At 37.7% G+C, this 15,369-nt stretch overlaps 1 protein-coding gene across 2 annotated transcripts in view; it reads left to right on the forward strand.

Annotated features, from left to right (window-relative positions):
• The window catches only part of NTNG1 (netrin G1), a gene marked incomplete at its 5' end in the record, with an annotated part of 263,764 nt that overhangs the window by 103,209 nt on the left and 145,186 nt on the right, over positions 1-15,369 (forward strand). For both annotated transcript variants that reach the window (XM_083360484.1, XM_083360485.1), the window contains one exon: positions 5,957-6,594. In XM_083360484.1, the coding sequence (XP_083216610.1) occupies positions 5,957-6,594 (638 nt within the window). The remainder of the gene's footprint in view (positions 1-5,956; positions 6,595-15,369) is intronic.

Genomic DNA, 15,369 nt, shown 5'->3' on the forward strand with positions numbered 1-15,369 from the left:
GTGTCTTAGTTATTTAATACTTGTATAATTTCATTGTATTAGCAAATCATATTTTTAAAATAGAGACAAAGACTTTATAGTCCAATAAAATTATTCCTACTAGTGTTTTTCTTACTAGTACAGCAGTTTTATCAAGAGAACTAGTGATGTATATGTTGAGGTCTTGGATTAGGAATGTAAAAATAAAAACAGGTTCTAGTTGATCTTTAGTACTGAAAGCTTTTAGGATAACTTTGGGCCAGTCATTCTTTCTCAGCCCATCGTATCTCACGAAGTTGTTTTTGTAAGGGGAAATAAAGGAGGTGGGGGCACTATATAACATTAACTTGAATTGCTAAAACAAAAATATGAAAATAAATGAGAAACATTCTTTGTTTAATTAGATAGGTAGGTCCTCAATCAGGCACAATCATCAGTAGAGAAGGCAGGATTCATTAATATTTTTATAGTATATTTGAGTGTGTGTGTGTGTGTGTGTGTATGTACAATGTACATTACTACATTGATTGAAAAGGTTTGAAACCCCAAGGTAAGGAAGTGGTAAGACATATGGTAGTATGTGGGAAAGGGGGAGATTATTTGTACTACAATTTCTTCTCTCACTTAGATATAAAATGAACGTACTGTAATTAAAGGAGCTTCTTGCCATGCAGTTGAAGAAACTGTATTTAACTGCTCAATATACAACATACATTTTGACTCCCCAGGTCTGAAGAGAAGTTTGGGGAAATGCAGCATCTTCCAGAGAGGTTGTCACAATTGCTACCCTCTATCTGGGAATGTTTCCTGAAAAAGAATCCATCTTTTTTTCCCCTTTATGTTCTCATTTTATACTTATTCTTTTCTAAACACCCATACAAATAATATAAAGAGAAATGCAATTAAGGAAAGGCAATGCGAAGAAAGATAACATAAGGAAAACAAATACAAATTGTAGAGAAAAACTGGTAATAGAATGCATGTCTGGACAAATAGAGGGACGTGGTGGCTCAGTGGGTTAGGACGCTGAGCTTGTTGATCAGAAGGTCGGCAGTTTGGCGGGTCAAATCCTGAGTGCTGCGTAACAGAGTGAGCGCCTGTTACTTGTCCCAGCTTCTGCCAACCTAGCAGTTCGAAAGCACGTAAAAGTGCAAGTAGAAAAATAGGGACCACTCCGGTGGGAAGGTAACAGCGTTCTGTGAGCCTTTGGCGTCTAGTCATGCCGGCCACATGATCACGGAGTCATCCTCGGACAAACGCTGGCTCTTCAGCTTTGAAACGGAGATGAGCACCAGCCCCTAGAGTTGGAAACGACTAGCAAATAAATAAAGAGTAAATTCACAATTCATAGAGTCGTAGTGTTGGATGGGATCTTGAGGGTGATCTAGTCCAACCCCTAGCCCACTGCAGGAATCCTTATATCATCCCAAAAACTGGCTGTCCAATTTTTTCTCTGTTCTATGACATATTGGAACACTGTACCATGTTTCCCCTTTCACTTCTCTTCCTAAGGCTAAACATAGTAAGTTCCTTTAATCATTCATAACACCACGTTTTGTAGTTTTTCCACATTACAACAACAATGGACAAATGTTTTTTGATAACTGGAATTCTTTGAAATGTTCAAGTGACAGGAACAGAGACATCTGCTGAAACCAACCGTTTGTCAAAATGGTGAAACAAATGTCACAATACAAGCCCATCGATGCATTCATCTTTCCGATTCACATACAAAAAGGTTCTATTATCTAAATGGAGAAACTGTGCTTTAATTCCTGGTCCCCAGCATGGTACTCTCATGTTGGGTGAGAGTTGATTGCACCTACCGCTGCATGGGGCTAGGTTATATGTAGGACCATCTCTCCCAATTATCTCTATCTGCCCCATGCAGAAACATGCTGAGGGTCTTGTTAGTTTAAAAATGGCATCTTTCTCGACTGAGAAAGTGTGTTCTTTTTGATACAATGCCTGCCCCCCCTCCAAGTCTGACAACTTTTCTCAAAGCCTTGAAAACCTGGTTCTGTTCCCAGATATGGGGTTCAAACTATTAGTTATAACCCAGTAAGTGATTCACTTGAGGCAAACTATACAACAGTTGCTGTTTTATGTTGTCTGTATTTTAAACATTGTTAGATGCACAGAATTCCTATGTTGAGAGAGGTGGCTATATAAATAGAATTAATCAAATAAAATATAATTAATTAATCATGCTGCGAGTTTCCATAAGACCCTCTCCAAATTACAGAATTGTCCACTGGCCCAGTTGCAGCATAAGGTAATAAAATCGTGCATCTCTAGTGTAACAGTTAAGTAAATATATTGCCCATAATTCTTATGTGCAACATCTGTTATTCACGGAGACATTGTCAATGGCCTTTAGAGATTCTTTTAGCAGTGCAGGCAAGGCATTGAAACCATGATCTCCTTCAAGGAATTCAAGATTACTTGAATTCCCTGGAAAGAAAAAGTTTCACAACTTGGAGATATTTTTTTTCCAGGATGTTCTGGGGAAAACAGGTTTGAGTTCATCTTCAGCCAGAGAAGCTCTTAGGTGGTTTTGGGTTCTCAGTCCAGCCAAACTCACAGGATTGGGGGTGAAATGAGAATACATGCTTCGTGAACAAAAGCCTGGATGGAATGTTGTCATTGTTAAGCCATACCAGTTTGGGGGGGGGGGGGAGTTTCCACTTTTCTGTGTCTTGAACTTCCTACAGTACATGCTGGCTCACAATTGGCTTGTGCTGTAAGATGGAGCAAATTCATTTTCATCCAGATCTATATCTGTAAGACTGTGGGGTTCTTCAAAGTGTCACAGAGTCTGTGCTGTGCTTTGCCAGTAACAAGGTCCGCATTAAACTGCAGCCATGTGTCACGGTTTGCAATCCATTGGATTTGAGCTGCCAGCAGCAGCTGATCTGATTGATACACGGATGATTTAAGAGACACGGATTTTGAGCCTGCTGTAATGCTCATGGAACAGCTATACTCAAGCTGTACTGCCAGGCTCCAAACGAGATGGCCTTTTGCTATGAAGGCAAAAGTGGCAGCAACTCAAGTTAATGTGGGGAAAAGGTCAAGAGGAGAATAATTCACTTTCACCTACTGAAGAAGAGCTGCAATAAAAGCTGCTCATTTATTGGTGAGATTATATATAAACACGAAGTTCATATCTCCAGCTACTACCTCAGGCTGCCATCCAGCCTGAGCTGTTGTCATCACCTACCTAATCAAGTGGCGGATTACCTGGCCTTGATAAATTGAAGAAGCAGCTACGGGATTGCAAGGAGGAGGGAGCGAAAAAGGGTTTATGTCAAGTAGTTTGCTAGCCTGTAGCAGCTAATATGGGAGCAGATGTCTGGACCAAGTCTCTAAGCTTGTAGTATGCAGCACCACAGAATGATTTGTGCAGGACAGCATAAAGTAAGACATCTATAAAGAGCAGACTGTTAGGTGTGACATATTACAGGCCAAAGGACAAAGGGAAAAGGAGATAGTGGTAACTGGCATTGTTTTAGAAAGAAATTCCCACACCCTGTATGATAGGCTTCAACCCATTTGAGTTGGAAGGAACCATTTATATGAACTGTGCTGATAAGCAATATCCCTTCCGTGAAAGAACACAGCACATGTCTAAGACAAAATCCAGAGTTATTGCATTGTTGTCCATTGTTTGTGAGTTGATTATAGGCAGCTTGCTCAGAGTATATTAATTTTTCCTCTTGAAATCCTACTGAACGGAACATCAGCATTTCCTAAGCACACAATTGTGTGGAAAGGTTTTGTTGAAGCAAGTGGCAAGGCAAGAAAATTCTTGCTCCAATAAATAAATCAGGCATTTTGTTTTATTGGAAAAGTCCAGTCTGATAAGGTAAAAATGCAGCTGTAAAATAACTACAGTGGGGTAAGTGTAATATATAGTCATCGATATAATGCTGAGGGATGATGGGAAAAACTGGATTCTGGGCATAACTGCATTTGATAGAAACACTATTATAATCCTGCCAAAATAAATTCCATTTTTGCTCCTGTAATCAGTAGAATTTATCAGTGCTTAAGCACAGCTGGACTGTGCCTTTGATTTCATGAAAGTTTCTTATTGTCAGAAATCCGAGAACAAAGTAGAATAGAATCTGAACCCAAGTAATTCGATTTCTGTGCTGAGAATAACCTATTTTGTCATTTGTCGTGAGAAAACAAGAAGTTGATAACAACTTTCCAGTTTCAAAAGGTTTTTCTCAACTGTACTTTGAGAAACCAAAGATTAAATCTGGAACCTTCTGCATACAAAATGTGTATTTTAATGCTAAGTTGAATGCTTCTTCCCTATGTTTCACCATCTGATTTTTAAAATTATTGTGCATAATTTGGATTTTATCTTAACGGGTTGGCCCAAAAGCTATCCAGGACCCTGCAGTCCAGCTTTCATCCACTGAATGCTGTGTAACTATCTTTGAAACATTTGAAATTTCAGCAAACATTAACCATATTTTTTCAAGCACATCTTATCCCATATATCTAGAATTCTTTTTCTTTCTTTCTTTTTGTGGTTTACAAACTGAACATTATACCCAATGCGACATTCTTTGCTTTCTTAACTTTTTAAGAATGTTATCATACACAAGGATAGAGATTATTAATTTTGCCATTTCCATGTTGAATGTTTGAGGAATGCTGCAAAACAAGCAGCATTTAAGACTAGCAGGTGTAGAAAATGTAATATTTGTTCTAGTGCAGTCATGTAGAGAAACACAAGGGTTTAACATGAAGTAACAAGTGGGGATACACTGGTTTGAAAGCTGTCCTCATTATTGCTCAGCCACATCAAAAGTTACTTCCTCCACATGGCTCTGTGTGTGGTGACTTTGCATAGATGATGTAAATCAGGGATCCTCAACCTTGGCAACTTTAAGACTTGTAGACTTCAACTCCCAGAATTCTTCAGCCAGCTTTGCTGACTGAGGAATTCTGGGAGTTGAAGTCCACAAGTCTTAAAGTTGCCAAGGTTGACGACCCGTGACTTAAATAACAGAAAATTGGATGCTTCTTGAAATTCAAAATTTGAGAAAATTTGTATTTTTTGTTCATGCCAAATTTTTATTATTGTTTATTTTAAGAGCTTTGATATCTTTATTCTTTTCCTTTTATAAAATGATGTGTTTGCAAAGCTTCTATTAAAATTAAGAATTGAAATCTGGCCTGCAGGAAGAGTTCCAAAATCCAGAATTACATCTTTGGGGTTCAGTGATAGAACCCATTCTTGGCATGAGAGAAATCCCAGGGTGAATCACTGACAACTCAGAACAACTGAGTCTTTCCCTTTTGTATAGCTAAAGAAAGACTCTATAGAGTTAAAAGATTTCTGGGAAATGCAAGGGAGTCCAGTAAATTCATATAATTTGTTTTTGAAGAAACTTCACCTCTGCTCATCCATTTTTTAATTAATTTCAGAGTGTAGGGTACTCTGTATATCAACGAATATCTTAAAATACTGAAATTGGGGTGGAAACTGTGGCTTTCCAGATGTTACAGAACAGTTCCCAGTATTCTCAGCCATCAAGACTACTGGTTACTGGAAACTGTACAATTATCACCAACTGAAGGGCTATCAGTTCTCCACCCTGACCTAAACCTCTGCTCTTTCCAGCATGCAACATTTGCCAGTTCTTTTTTGATAGGTTGAATAGGTAAGAGCTGTGATGGAGCAGTGGTTGGAATGCAGTACTGCAAGCTAATTCAGGAGTTTGATCCTGACCATCTCAAGGTTGACTCAGCCTTCCATCTTCAGTAAAATGAGGACCCAGATTGTTGGGCGCAATAGGCTGACTTTACAAACCACTTAGAGAGGGCTATAAAGCACTGTGTAGCACTATGTAAGTCTATTGCTATTGCTAATGGAAACCAGTTGCCCTGCTCTCTCAGAAACCTTTTATCCTGGCAACTACACTTCTTACAGCTGTTTTTTTCCCCTTCTTTCCAGGGGAATCCCTACATGTGCAATGAGTGTGATGCAACCATTGATGAACTGGCACATCCACCCGAACTGATGTTTGATGCTGAAGGAAGGCATCCCTACACCTTTTGGCAGTCGACCACTTGGAAGGGTTACCCAAAGCCTCTCCAAGTGAACATTACCTTGTATTGGAACAAAACCATCGAACTCACAGACAATATAGTCATCACCTTTGAATCTGGCCGCCCAGACCTAATGATCCTGGAGAAGTCCCTGGACTATGGTCGGACGTGGCAGCCATACCAATATTATGCTACAGATTGTCTAAATGCTTTTAACATGGAACCAAAAACAGTGAGGGATTTATCTCAACAGACAGTCCTAGAAATCATTTGCACAGAAGAATATTCCACGGGGTACATGGCCAACAGTAAAATCCTCCACTTTGAGATTAAGGATAGATTTGCATTTTTTGCTGGGCCTCGGCTTCATAATATGGCTTCTCTCTATGGGCAGCTCGACACAACCAAGAACCTAAGAGATTTCTTTACTGTCACAGACTTGAGGATAAGACTGCTCAGGCCAGCAACTGGGGAATTATATGTGGATCCACAGCACTTGACACGCTACTTTTATGCAATCTCCGACATAAAAGTAGTTGGAAGGTAAGAGAACATAAACAAGTGTATATGCATTTTTTTCTTTCAATCACATTAACTTCCTGTTTTGCCTCCTCTTCTCTTCCCTTTCTAAGTTGAATTATTGAACTATTGTGGTTTGAAATGTATACATACAACCTTTTGCAGATAGATAGATAGAGAGAGAGAGAGAGAGAGAGAGAGAGAGAGAGACAGACAGACAGACAGACAGACAGACAGACAGACAGACACACAAACAGACATATACATACATACACAGAGAGAGAGAAAGAGAGAGAGACATATACATACGCCTTTAATTTATTGATTTCTAAGGAACTGCCTGTGGGATCAAGCAGCCTTTCATTTTTTCTATGCCCAATCATCTCTGCCTAATCTATGCTACCTGTGTGCCAATAGAATGACTGTTAATTCCAGTGCTTGCTTCATCAATGATAGCACACATAAAAATACATTAGAAAAATAAAAACAGAAATATCATAAAAATGGCAGACATGACAGGACTGGGGAAACAATCCGGTAACTTTTTACAGCTGTGGTCTCCTTTGTCTCTGCCTGCCTACTATGCCTTCCTCTTGATAATATTTAAGATTGCAGTAATTGCTTCAGCATCTGGAATTTTATTATATCAGGGGAAAATAAAAAGTAATTGTACTGATTTTTAAAGCTAAGCCCCTGTAGGGATTACCATACTTCACTGAGATCCACTATATATAGGAGAAATCTATATTTATTTGTAAAAGTAGCTAGCTGGCTAATTTTTAGCTAAGAGGCTGATATATCTTCAGTATTGTCAATCCTTGTCCTACTGCATTTAAAGTGGAAACTACTATCACAAAGTTCAGTAGGCATAAAATTATATGAAGGGTGCATAGTAGTAAGTCGTACTATGTTAGTAAGAATTCTAGCAAAAGAAAGAAAGAAAGAAAGAAAGAAAGAAAGAAAGAAAGAAAGAAAGAAAGAAAGAAAGAAAGAAAGAAAGAAAAAAAGAAAAAAAGAAAGAAAGGAAGGAAGGAAGAATACTGCAATTGTAAATCATTAAGGATCTTGTTTGGACTAAAGTATTCCATGCAGCTCATTATATTCAGAGAGCAAACATGTATTATTGCTTTATATCGCAAAAGTTGATGAGCATTTGTTTTGCCCAAAATTAGATGAAGATGAAGGTTAATTCATAACTGAACTAGACAATGCATTGGTATACTTAAGGTAAAGTAAAGTAAAGTTTCCCCCGCACATGCGTGCTAGTCGTTTCCGACTCTAGGGGCCGGTGCTTATCTCCGTTTCAAAGCCGAAGAGCCAGCGCTTGTCCGAGGACATCTCCGTGGTCATGTGGCCGGCATGACTAGACGCCAAAGGCGCACGGAACGCTGTTACCTTCCCACCGTAGTGGTCCCTATTTTTCTACTTGCATTTTTACGTGCTTTCGAACTGCTAGGTTGGCAGAAGTTGGGACGAGTAACAGGCGCTCACTCTGTTACGCGGCACTCGGGATTCGACCCGCCAAACTGCCGACCTTCCGATCGACAAGCTCAGCGTCCTAACCCACTGAGCCACCGCGTCCCTTTTTTGGTATACTTACTTGCATCTTATCTATGCTATTCATGTGTGTCTGCATTCTTGACTCAAGAAACATGCATGCAAGAATCCAGTCAAGAAGTTTGCCTCGGTCTTCCTTGCAAAACCTCTACTTTTATCTACAACAGGGGTTTCCCAACTGGGGGTGCGAGACGATATTCCAGGGGGTGCAAAAACTTGAGTTTTCAAAATTATAGTGTATATGCATAATTTGTTGCTGTTATTTCGAACTTTTGTAAGGGGTGCAAAAATATATCAGAAGCGTTCTAGGGGTGCAGAGTATAGAAAAAATTGGGAATCGCTGATCTACAAAGACTAGATTATTTTACAATCATTTGTAAACTTGAGAAAAGCTTGAAGGCAGCTTTGATTGCTAAATATGTACAAGGAAAGAATTTTGGCTCAGCATGTTAAAAAAAAAGCCATGTTAGTATCCAGAAAATGTAGTCAGCAGCCATTGGGACTTCTTTAGATGATTGGAACCCAATCTTAATGTATGGATGACATCTAAACACTGGTGCTTTGTTGGCAGATGAAACCAATATGGTATAAGTATTCCAATTCTAAAGTTTAGTGGTATCCGTATCTATTACCTTTTATATGTAGCCGCGCGAGTTGTTATGGGAGTTTCCTGATACTCCCGTGTAACACCTCTTCTCCGTGAGCTGCATTGGCTTCCGGTTGCCCTCCGGGTGAGATTCAAGGTGCTGGTAATGACCTATAAAGCTCTAAATGGCTTGGGTCCAGATTATCTAAGGGAACACCTGCTGCCGGCATCAACTTCCCATCATCCTGTGCGCTCCCACAGGGAGGGCCTTCTCAGGGTGCCGGCGGTTAAGGAGTGCCGGCGGGTGATCCCCAGGGGGAGGGCATTCTCTGTGGGCGTGCCTGCCCTTTGGAATGATTTACCGGTGGAACTTCGGACCGCCCCCGATCTGCGTTCATTTCGCTGGGACCTGAAAACCTGGTTTTTTGATCTATCAGGCCTAGGCTGAAGGGGTTTTAGCTTTTAATATTGTTTTAATTGTTGGGCTTAAGTAATTTAATCAATTTTAATTTTATACTATTTTTATATTGTATTTTATGCTGCCCTGTAAACCGCCCTGAGTCCTTCGGGAATAGGGCGGTATAAAAATTTAATTAAATAAATAAAAATAAAATAAAATATCTTCATATCCTTCTGTTAATATTGTATTGTACTCATATTGTATATTAATACACTTCTAATATTTTATATTAAATATAAATTCATAATAATTGATATACAAAATGCTATTGTACTCATCATTTCCGAAATGCACTTGAACTTCTCACCATACATGACAAGGACAAGAAATGTCTTTAGGACTCTTCTACAACTCTTTCTTTAACATGGATGTCCACCAAATATGTGGTTAATTCCTTGAAATTCTCAGTAGTGGCTGTATTTATGGAGAATTATGGAAATTAGTCAACACATCTGGAGGCTGCCTGATTGGAGAAGACTATTTGTGGTCATAGAAACAATAGTGCCCACTTTATTCTGGGGCTATATTGTGACATGTTTCCCTGCCAGAAGTAGAAATAATTGCATTTTTCCTAAGGTTTTCCTGATATTTGACATCTGATGTCAAGGTTTCTGGCACACTGAGCTGTCCATTTCAACAAAACAAAAATTGGAACATTTTTTTTCTTTGTTCTAAGAGAGAAAAAGTTATTTAACTTGTAGATGTTAATAGTACATTTGCATATGTTCTACTCAGGGTTTTTTTTATCACATAGCATATCAAGTATACAGCAGGAACTTAGTTCTGATTTGAACCTATCAACACCGGCACTTCGTGCAAATGTGTTTTTAATGAGAAATAATTCAGACTGGAGAAAATAGCTGCAGTCCTAGTTAACATTCTTTGTGCCCTTTTTCTGACATGTATTAACAGTTTTTAATTTGAAATGTCAAAACAGTGAACTGCTCTTGGGTTCACAACTGTTCTTTAAATGCATAACTATTGTTTGACTAATAGTTATTTGGATATCCTATTTGTACCTGTTACATCAATATTGACCTATATCATATTTTATCATTCTCTTCCTGTCAAAGGCATGCAGCTTATGTATAATTTTAAAGCAAATATTTTGATGGAAATCTCTTCCCATCCAAAAATATTTTAGGTTTGGGAAAAGAAACTTAACTCTGTAGCACAATTCAATAGCATTTTCATTGGTTTGTGTATATATAATCCTTTCCTTAGTTCAGTGGATCTCACCTTTTTCTTCACCACAGACCTCCTTTTGTGGCCACGGACCATGACTACGGACCGCCCAGCTTTAACTCAAGATTTAAATCATAACATTTCTTCAAGAACTTCACTGACCCCCTGTGTCAACATCACAGCCCCCCAGGGGTCCCCAGACCAAAGGTTGAGAGCCACTGGTCTGGTTCATTTATTTAGGTGAAAGCATTTGGTGTGACACAATCAATGTTCCATACAGAAACACAAATTCCTAAAAAAAATAGTCACACGGCAAACAAAGCTCAATTACCCCAAACCTTCAAAATGCAAGGGGTTCAGGTTTTTACCTGAATTGACAATTTTCTGATAAAATTAATAGAGAAAAGAGAAACCAAGGGAGGAAGTGCGAGAGAGAGCTGCAGCATTTAAAAAATAACTAGCTCTCCAAAATAGAATTTACCATAACCACCACCACAATCAACAACAAAAACGTTGCTCTACTCACTCTAAAACCTAAGTGTGACAGCAGAGAGCTTTTATGTGATGCCATGACTTGTTAAACCTTCTAGTATCAAACATATACTAGAAAGGATTAGATACATAGTTATCTGCTGTGTAATCCTATTCTAGCAGATTACATTCGTGTGACTTTCTTTTTCATTGTTGTTGTTGGTCTTCTTTTTACAAGCAGTTGGTGCTGATAAAACACCTCTTGTTAGCCCCCCCCCAGGAATTATTTCAAATCCTGGAGGCTTGCCTGTCTCTCACTGATAAAACATTAAGCAGCCTTTCAGTCAGTAGTGGGATTCAAAAATGTGAACAACCGGTTCTCTGTGTGGATGCTGCTTCCGTAAGTCCATTATGGGCCTGGGCAACAAAAATTTAGCTATTGATTCTGCCAAAGTGGTGCAAACCGGCTGAATCCCACCACTGCTTTTGTCCTTGCTTCTTCCCATCTATATGATAGTAAGCATATGACCTGTGGAAGAAGCTGATCAGAATGTTTAGCTTTTTTCTCTGTTGAGTAATGTTTGCTTATTATTTCTAGCCATTTCAGACTATAGTTTTTCCCTTTCCTGACGGTTCAAGTGCCAAAATAAAGCAGGGCATATAATGCAAAGTAAAGGTCAGGAGAACTATACTCATAGGTGCTGAGGTTTGTTTGTTTGTTTATAACATTTATATAGTCTCCCATCTTATACCAAACTCTGGGTGGCTCCCAATCAAGAATTTTAAAAACATCAGCAATAGAATAAGATAGAAATCATATTAAAACTATTTTAAAACCATAAACATTGAAAATAAAAGCCTGGCACCAAGTTAAGCTCCCCATACATACTTGGAACAACACCAAATGGCATCCATTTTCATCTCCAAAATTATTTAGGGGAAAAAATATTCAGGAGCTAGCCAGATGTTGTAAGATGATCTGATCATCACTTTCCATTAATTCCTTATGAGTATAGCTACTTATGATGTAGCTATTTTGCCACTGTGGATCTTGCATTAGACTCTATCATTGCATTCAAAAAAGGTAAAGTTTCAATTGAATGGTGATAGATGCCACTATGATTTTTTTTTTGGCATTCCCATACACAGATGCCCTTAGGCCTAGGTCTGATTTGGAAACAAGATTAATTGAGGGTGGAGGTTTGTTCTCTGAGCTTGTGGATTGGTTTCCGAAGATTAGGTGACATCACAAGACCATCACAACACCCTGACCTGAGGTAACCTCACCATCACAAGTCCTCCAGACCACACGAAGCCCTTATAAGCAGAAGAACACTGACACTGACATCCCCTAAATTCCATGGAAGATGTTACCTAGCCTGGTAATGAAACGTTCAGAAACTAACCTGCAAGCTCGCAGAATGAACCTCCACCTTCCTCTTCCATCCAAGCTACAGGTATTCATCACTATCACGAACTAGATTAATTATGTTCCTACCCTTGAGCATCTTAACATAACTTCAGTGCTAGAAATATCACAGCTCTTAATCTTACTGATCCTCCTTGAAATGAATAACTCAATAACCTCTAGTTCTGTGCAGGTTCAAGGTATGTATGTTCTCTACAGATTTTTAAAGTATGATTACCAAATTACATACAGACAGTAGTGTAGCATTTTGTAATGCATACATTGCCCAAGAAAATCAGGCCAATTTTCCAGTGTTTTGTACTTTTTTCACTTGTAACCTTGCAGATTGCTCTCTTTTGTCTCTTGTTTTGTATCCAGAGACAGCTTGAGAATGTAAGTAGATATTTTCTTATATTCAAGATCTTAAATAGGTTCAAAGTCAAACCAAGTAGTTAACATTAACCAGATACTATATTAACTATGACTGAACTTGATACAGAGATTTTTCAGATCAACAATCAAATAAAAATAATATGGACAGTTATGCCTTCCAAGTGAAATCCTAAATGAAAAATGAAAAACACAAATTGCTACATCCCAACTTACATCTTATAACTGAAAAAAATGTCAGTTGATTTAAGTATAGTTATTGATACACATTAATAGGTAATTAATGTCTGTGAATGCTCATAGTGTACAAAATCCATCTGAAAACTCCCAATACTAATCAAAGCAGGAACAAAATAGATAATTATTAATTATGCTATTTGCTTTCTGCGGCATTTGAAATAGAAGGGGGAAAAGTATATGAAAGCTATCATATAGAACTTACTAGTTAAAGAAAATCCTTTTCAATGCCATGAAAATAAGACTCATTATTCATTTAATATGCAATTTGCTTTTGTCAATTAACTGTGGTTTTCTATGAAATTTGTCTAATTTATATTGCCTTTCAGCTGGAAATACTGCATTCTGATGATAAACACCTCATTTCTTCCATTCATTACAAGTTGTTTATTCAAGATTCATTTACTACCTTTTGTTGCATGCTTATTAAGATAATAAAACAGAGGAAATGTGGAGGTTAGCAGTTTCAGCAACTTCATTGTGATACCATTATTTGAGAAACCTAATAATCCTCATAAACTAATTCCGACTTATGAACAGCCTGCTTCACTAAATCAGGACTGTTTTCTCAAGTGAATAACAGACGAGTTCAGTGTGCTAGTCCCTTAATTAAAGAGAGTCTCTCTTCATCTTGATCTTGTTTTAATTTACAGGGTAATACTACAATAATATCACTAATGGAAGGTACATTAAAGGGCATCAAGCAGCATTAACTGTATTACATTATAGCACTTGTGTTAATTAACTTCTGGAGTAAGATCGTCCTAATGGCTAAAAAGGTCCACTAATGTATAAATAAAGTCTGGCTGGGTGAGAATAGTAATGGAGGCAAGGGAAGGCTTTCTGCCCTCTTTTCATTATAAATCACAGATAGGATTTTTTTAAAAAAAAAAAAGTCTAGCAATGCAGCTAAACATTCCATTATCTATATCTTGCAGTCCTTGGATATGTTGGATCAGTTTAAGAGTTTATTTTTTTGGATGGAAAACATTTATAGGGAATGCTCACAGGGGTTACATGGAAAGGACTACAGTATATCTGATTTAGACATTCCTTTTCTCCTCCAAGACTTACATAGTGATCAGGATAAGGTAACATCAAAGTATAGCTTAGTTTAATACTGGCTACTTTTCATTTCCAGTTCTGGTACAGGTTTCTTCTACTTTAATTCTCATTTAGCCAGTCTAATACCATAATCAAATCTTAAAATAGGTATGAACAACCTAGGAATACCAGGTCTGGGCTTAGGATGACTGTCAGCAAAAGGTTATCACTTTTCTGAATCTCTTTTCTACATCTAGTGGTTGTCCAGATTTTTACAGTCCAGATATGAAAACCATAAGGAATTTAGTGACTTTAAATTTTTAAATTGTAATAGTCCCAGTTTCTTTCTTATTGTCCACTCTGGTTGACATTGATACAAGCTGAGTTCTAAAGAATATATGCAAATCCAGATTTTCTAGTTCTGCCTTACATTGTGATTAATAGTATCTAATGTTTATGCAGCAAAACAGGCCAGGTTCATGGATGTAATTACACATCTTTACAGGCAGGTGAAAGATAAAAATACAGTGAAAAATAGGACATTCCCATGGTTGCCTAAGTTTTCTTGTAACTGAAACGTGTATGAATTTAATACATTTCTCTACTCCTTTAAAGTAAAAAGTCAACAACAATTATTTTCTATCACTGAATAAGAATGGTTGAAAAGAAATAAAATAAAAATGTCCAGTGCAGCAGTACTTGCTTATGCCCATATTTCTATTTTTTCCTGTGAATTTACAGTATTTGGAAGAAGTCTGATACTTCAAATGTGAAATGATAAAACTTCCATTGCTGTAATGTCTCCTTCTTCCTTACAGTTCAGAAGGCAATCCAGCTAAAATCCAGGGACCGTTTTCCCAATTCTTCAATGCTGCTTTAGTCTTAAAACCTAAAATATCTTCAATCCCTTTGCAATATCTACCGTTAAGCCTTTCATTTTATTTTTATGCTGTTCCCTCAGCTGGAATCTCCAGTATTTGAACCCCGGGGTTTTCCAGCTGTGTCCCTGCAATAACAGCAGCTCAGTTTTTGTCCCTCACATTATCGTTTTTAAATTTAATCTACCTCAAGGCCTGAATGTGTTATCCTTGAGGGAAGCAGGGAGGGAGAATTCACCATGTTTTTCCCTTCAGTCAGCAGGCCTACAATTCTATCATAATTCTATATGCTCACTACTGAGGAAGGTGCCTGAGATTTTCAGAAGTGATTTATTTTTTTATGAACATTAGGATGCTGTCTGTCAAAAACATGAATATACTAAATACACTAAATACACTAAATCTAATGTTATGGCAGGTAGTCTGAGGGCACTCCCTCCACTTTGTTAACCTCGTAGACTTTTTTCACTTGGATTTTTTTATTATTATTTGTAAATTTTAATCTTTTTTGTTTTTTAAATTGAATAATATTTAGTTTATTCAAAGAAAATTAAAATACAAAACACCAAAATATTTTAAAACT

Source organism: Vipera ursinii (assembly GCF_947247035.1).
Source record: "Vipera ursinii genome assembly, chromosome: 3".
Lineage (NCBI taxonomy): Eukaryota > Metazoa > Chordata > Lepidosauria > Squamata > Viperidae > Vipera > Vipera ursinii.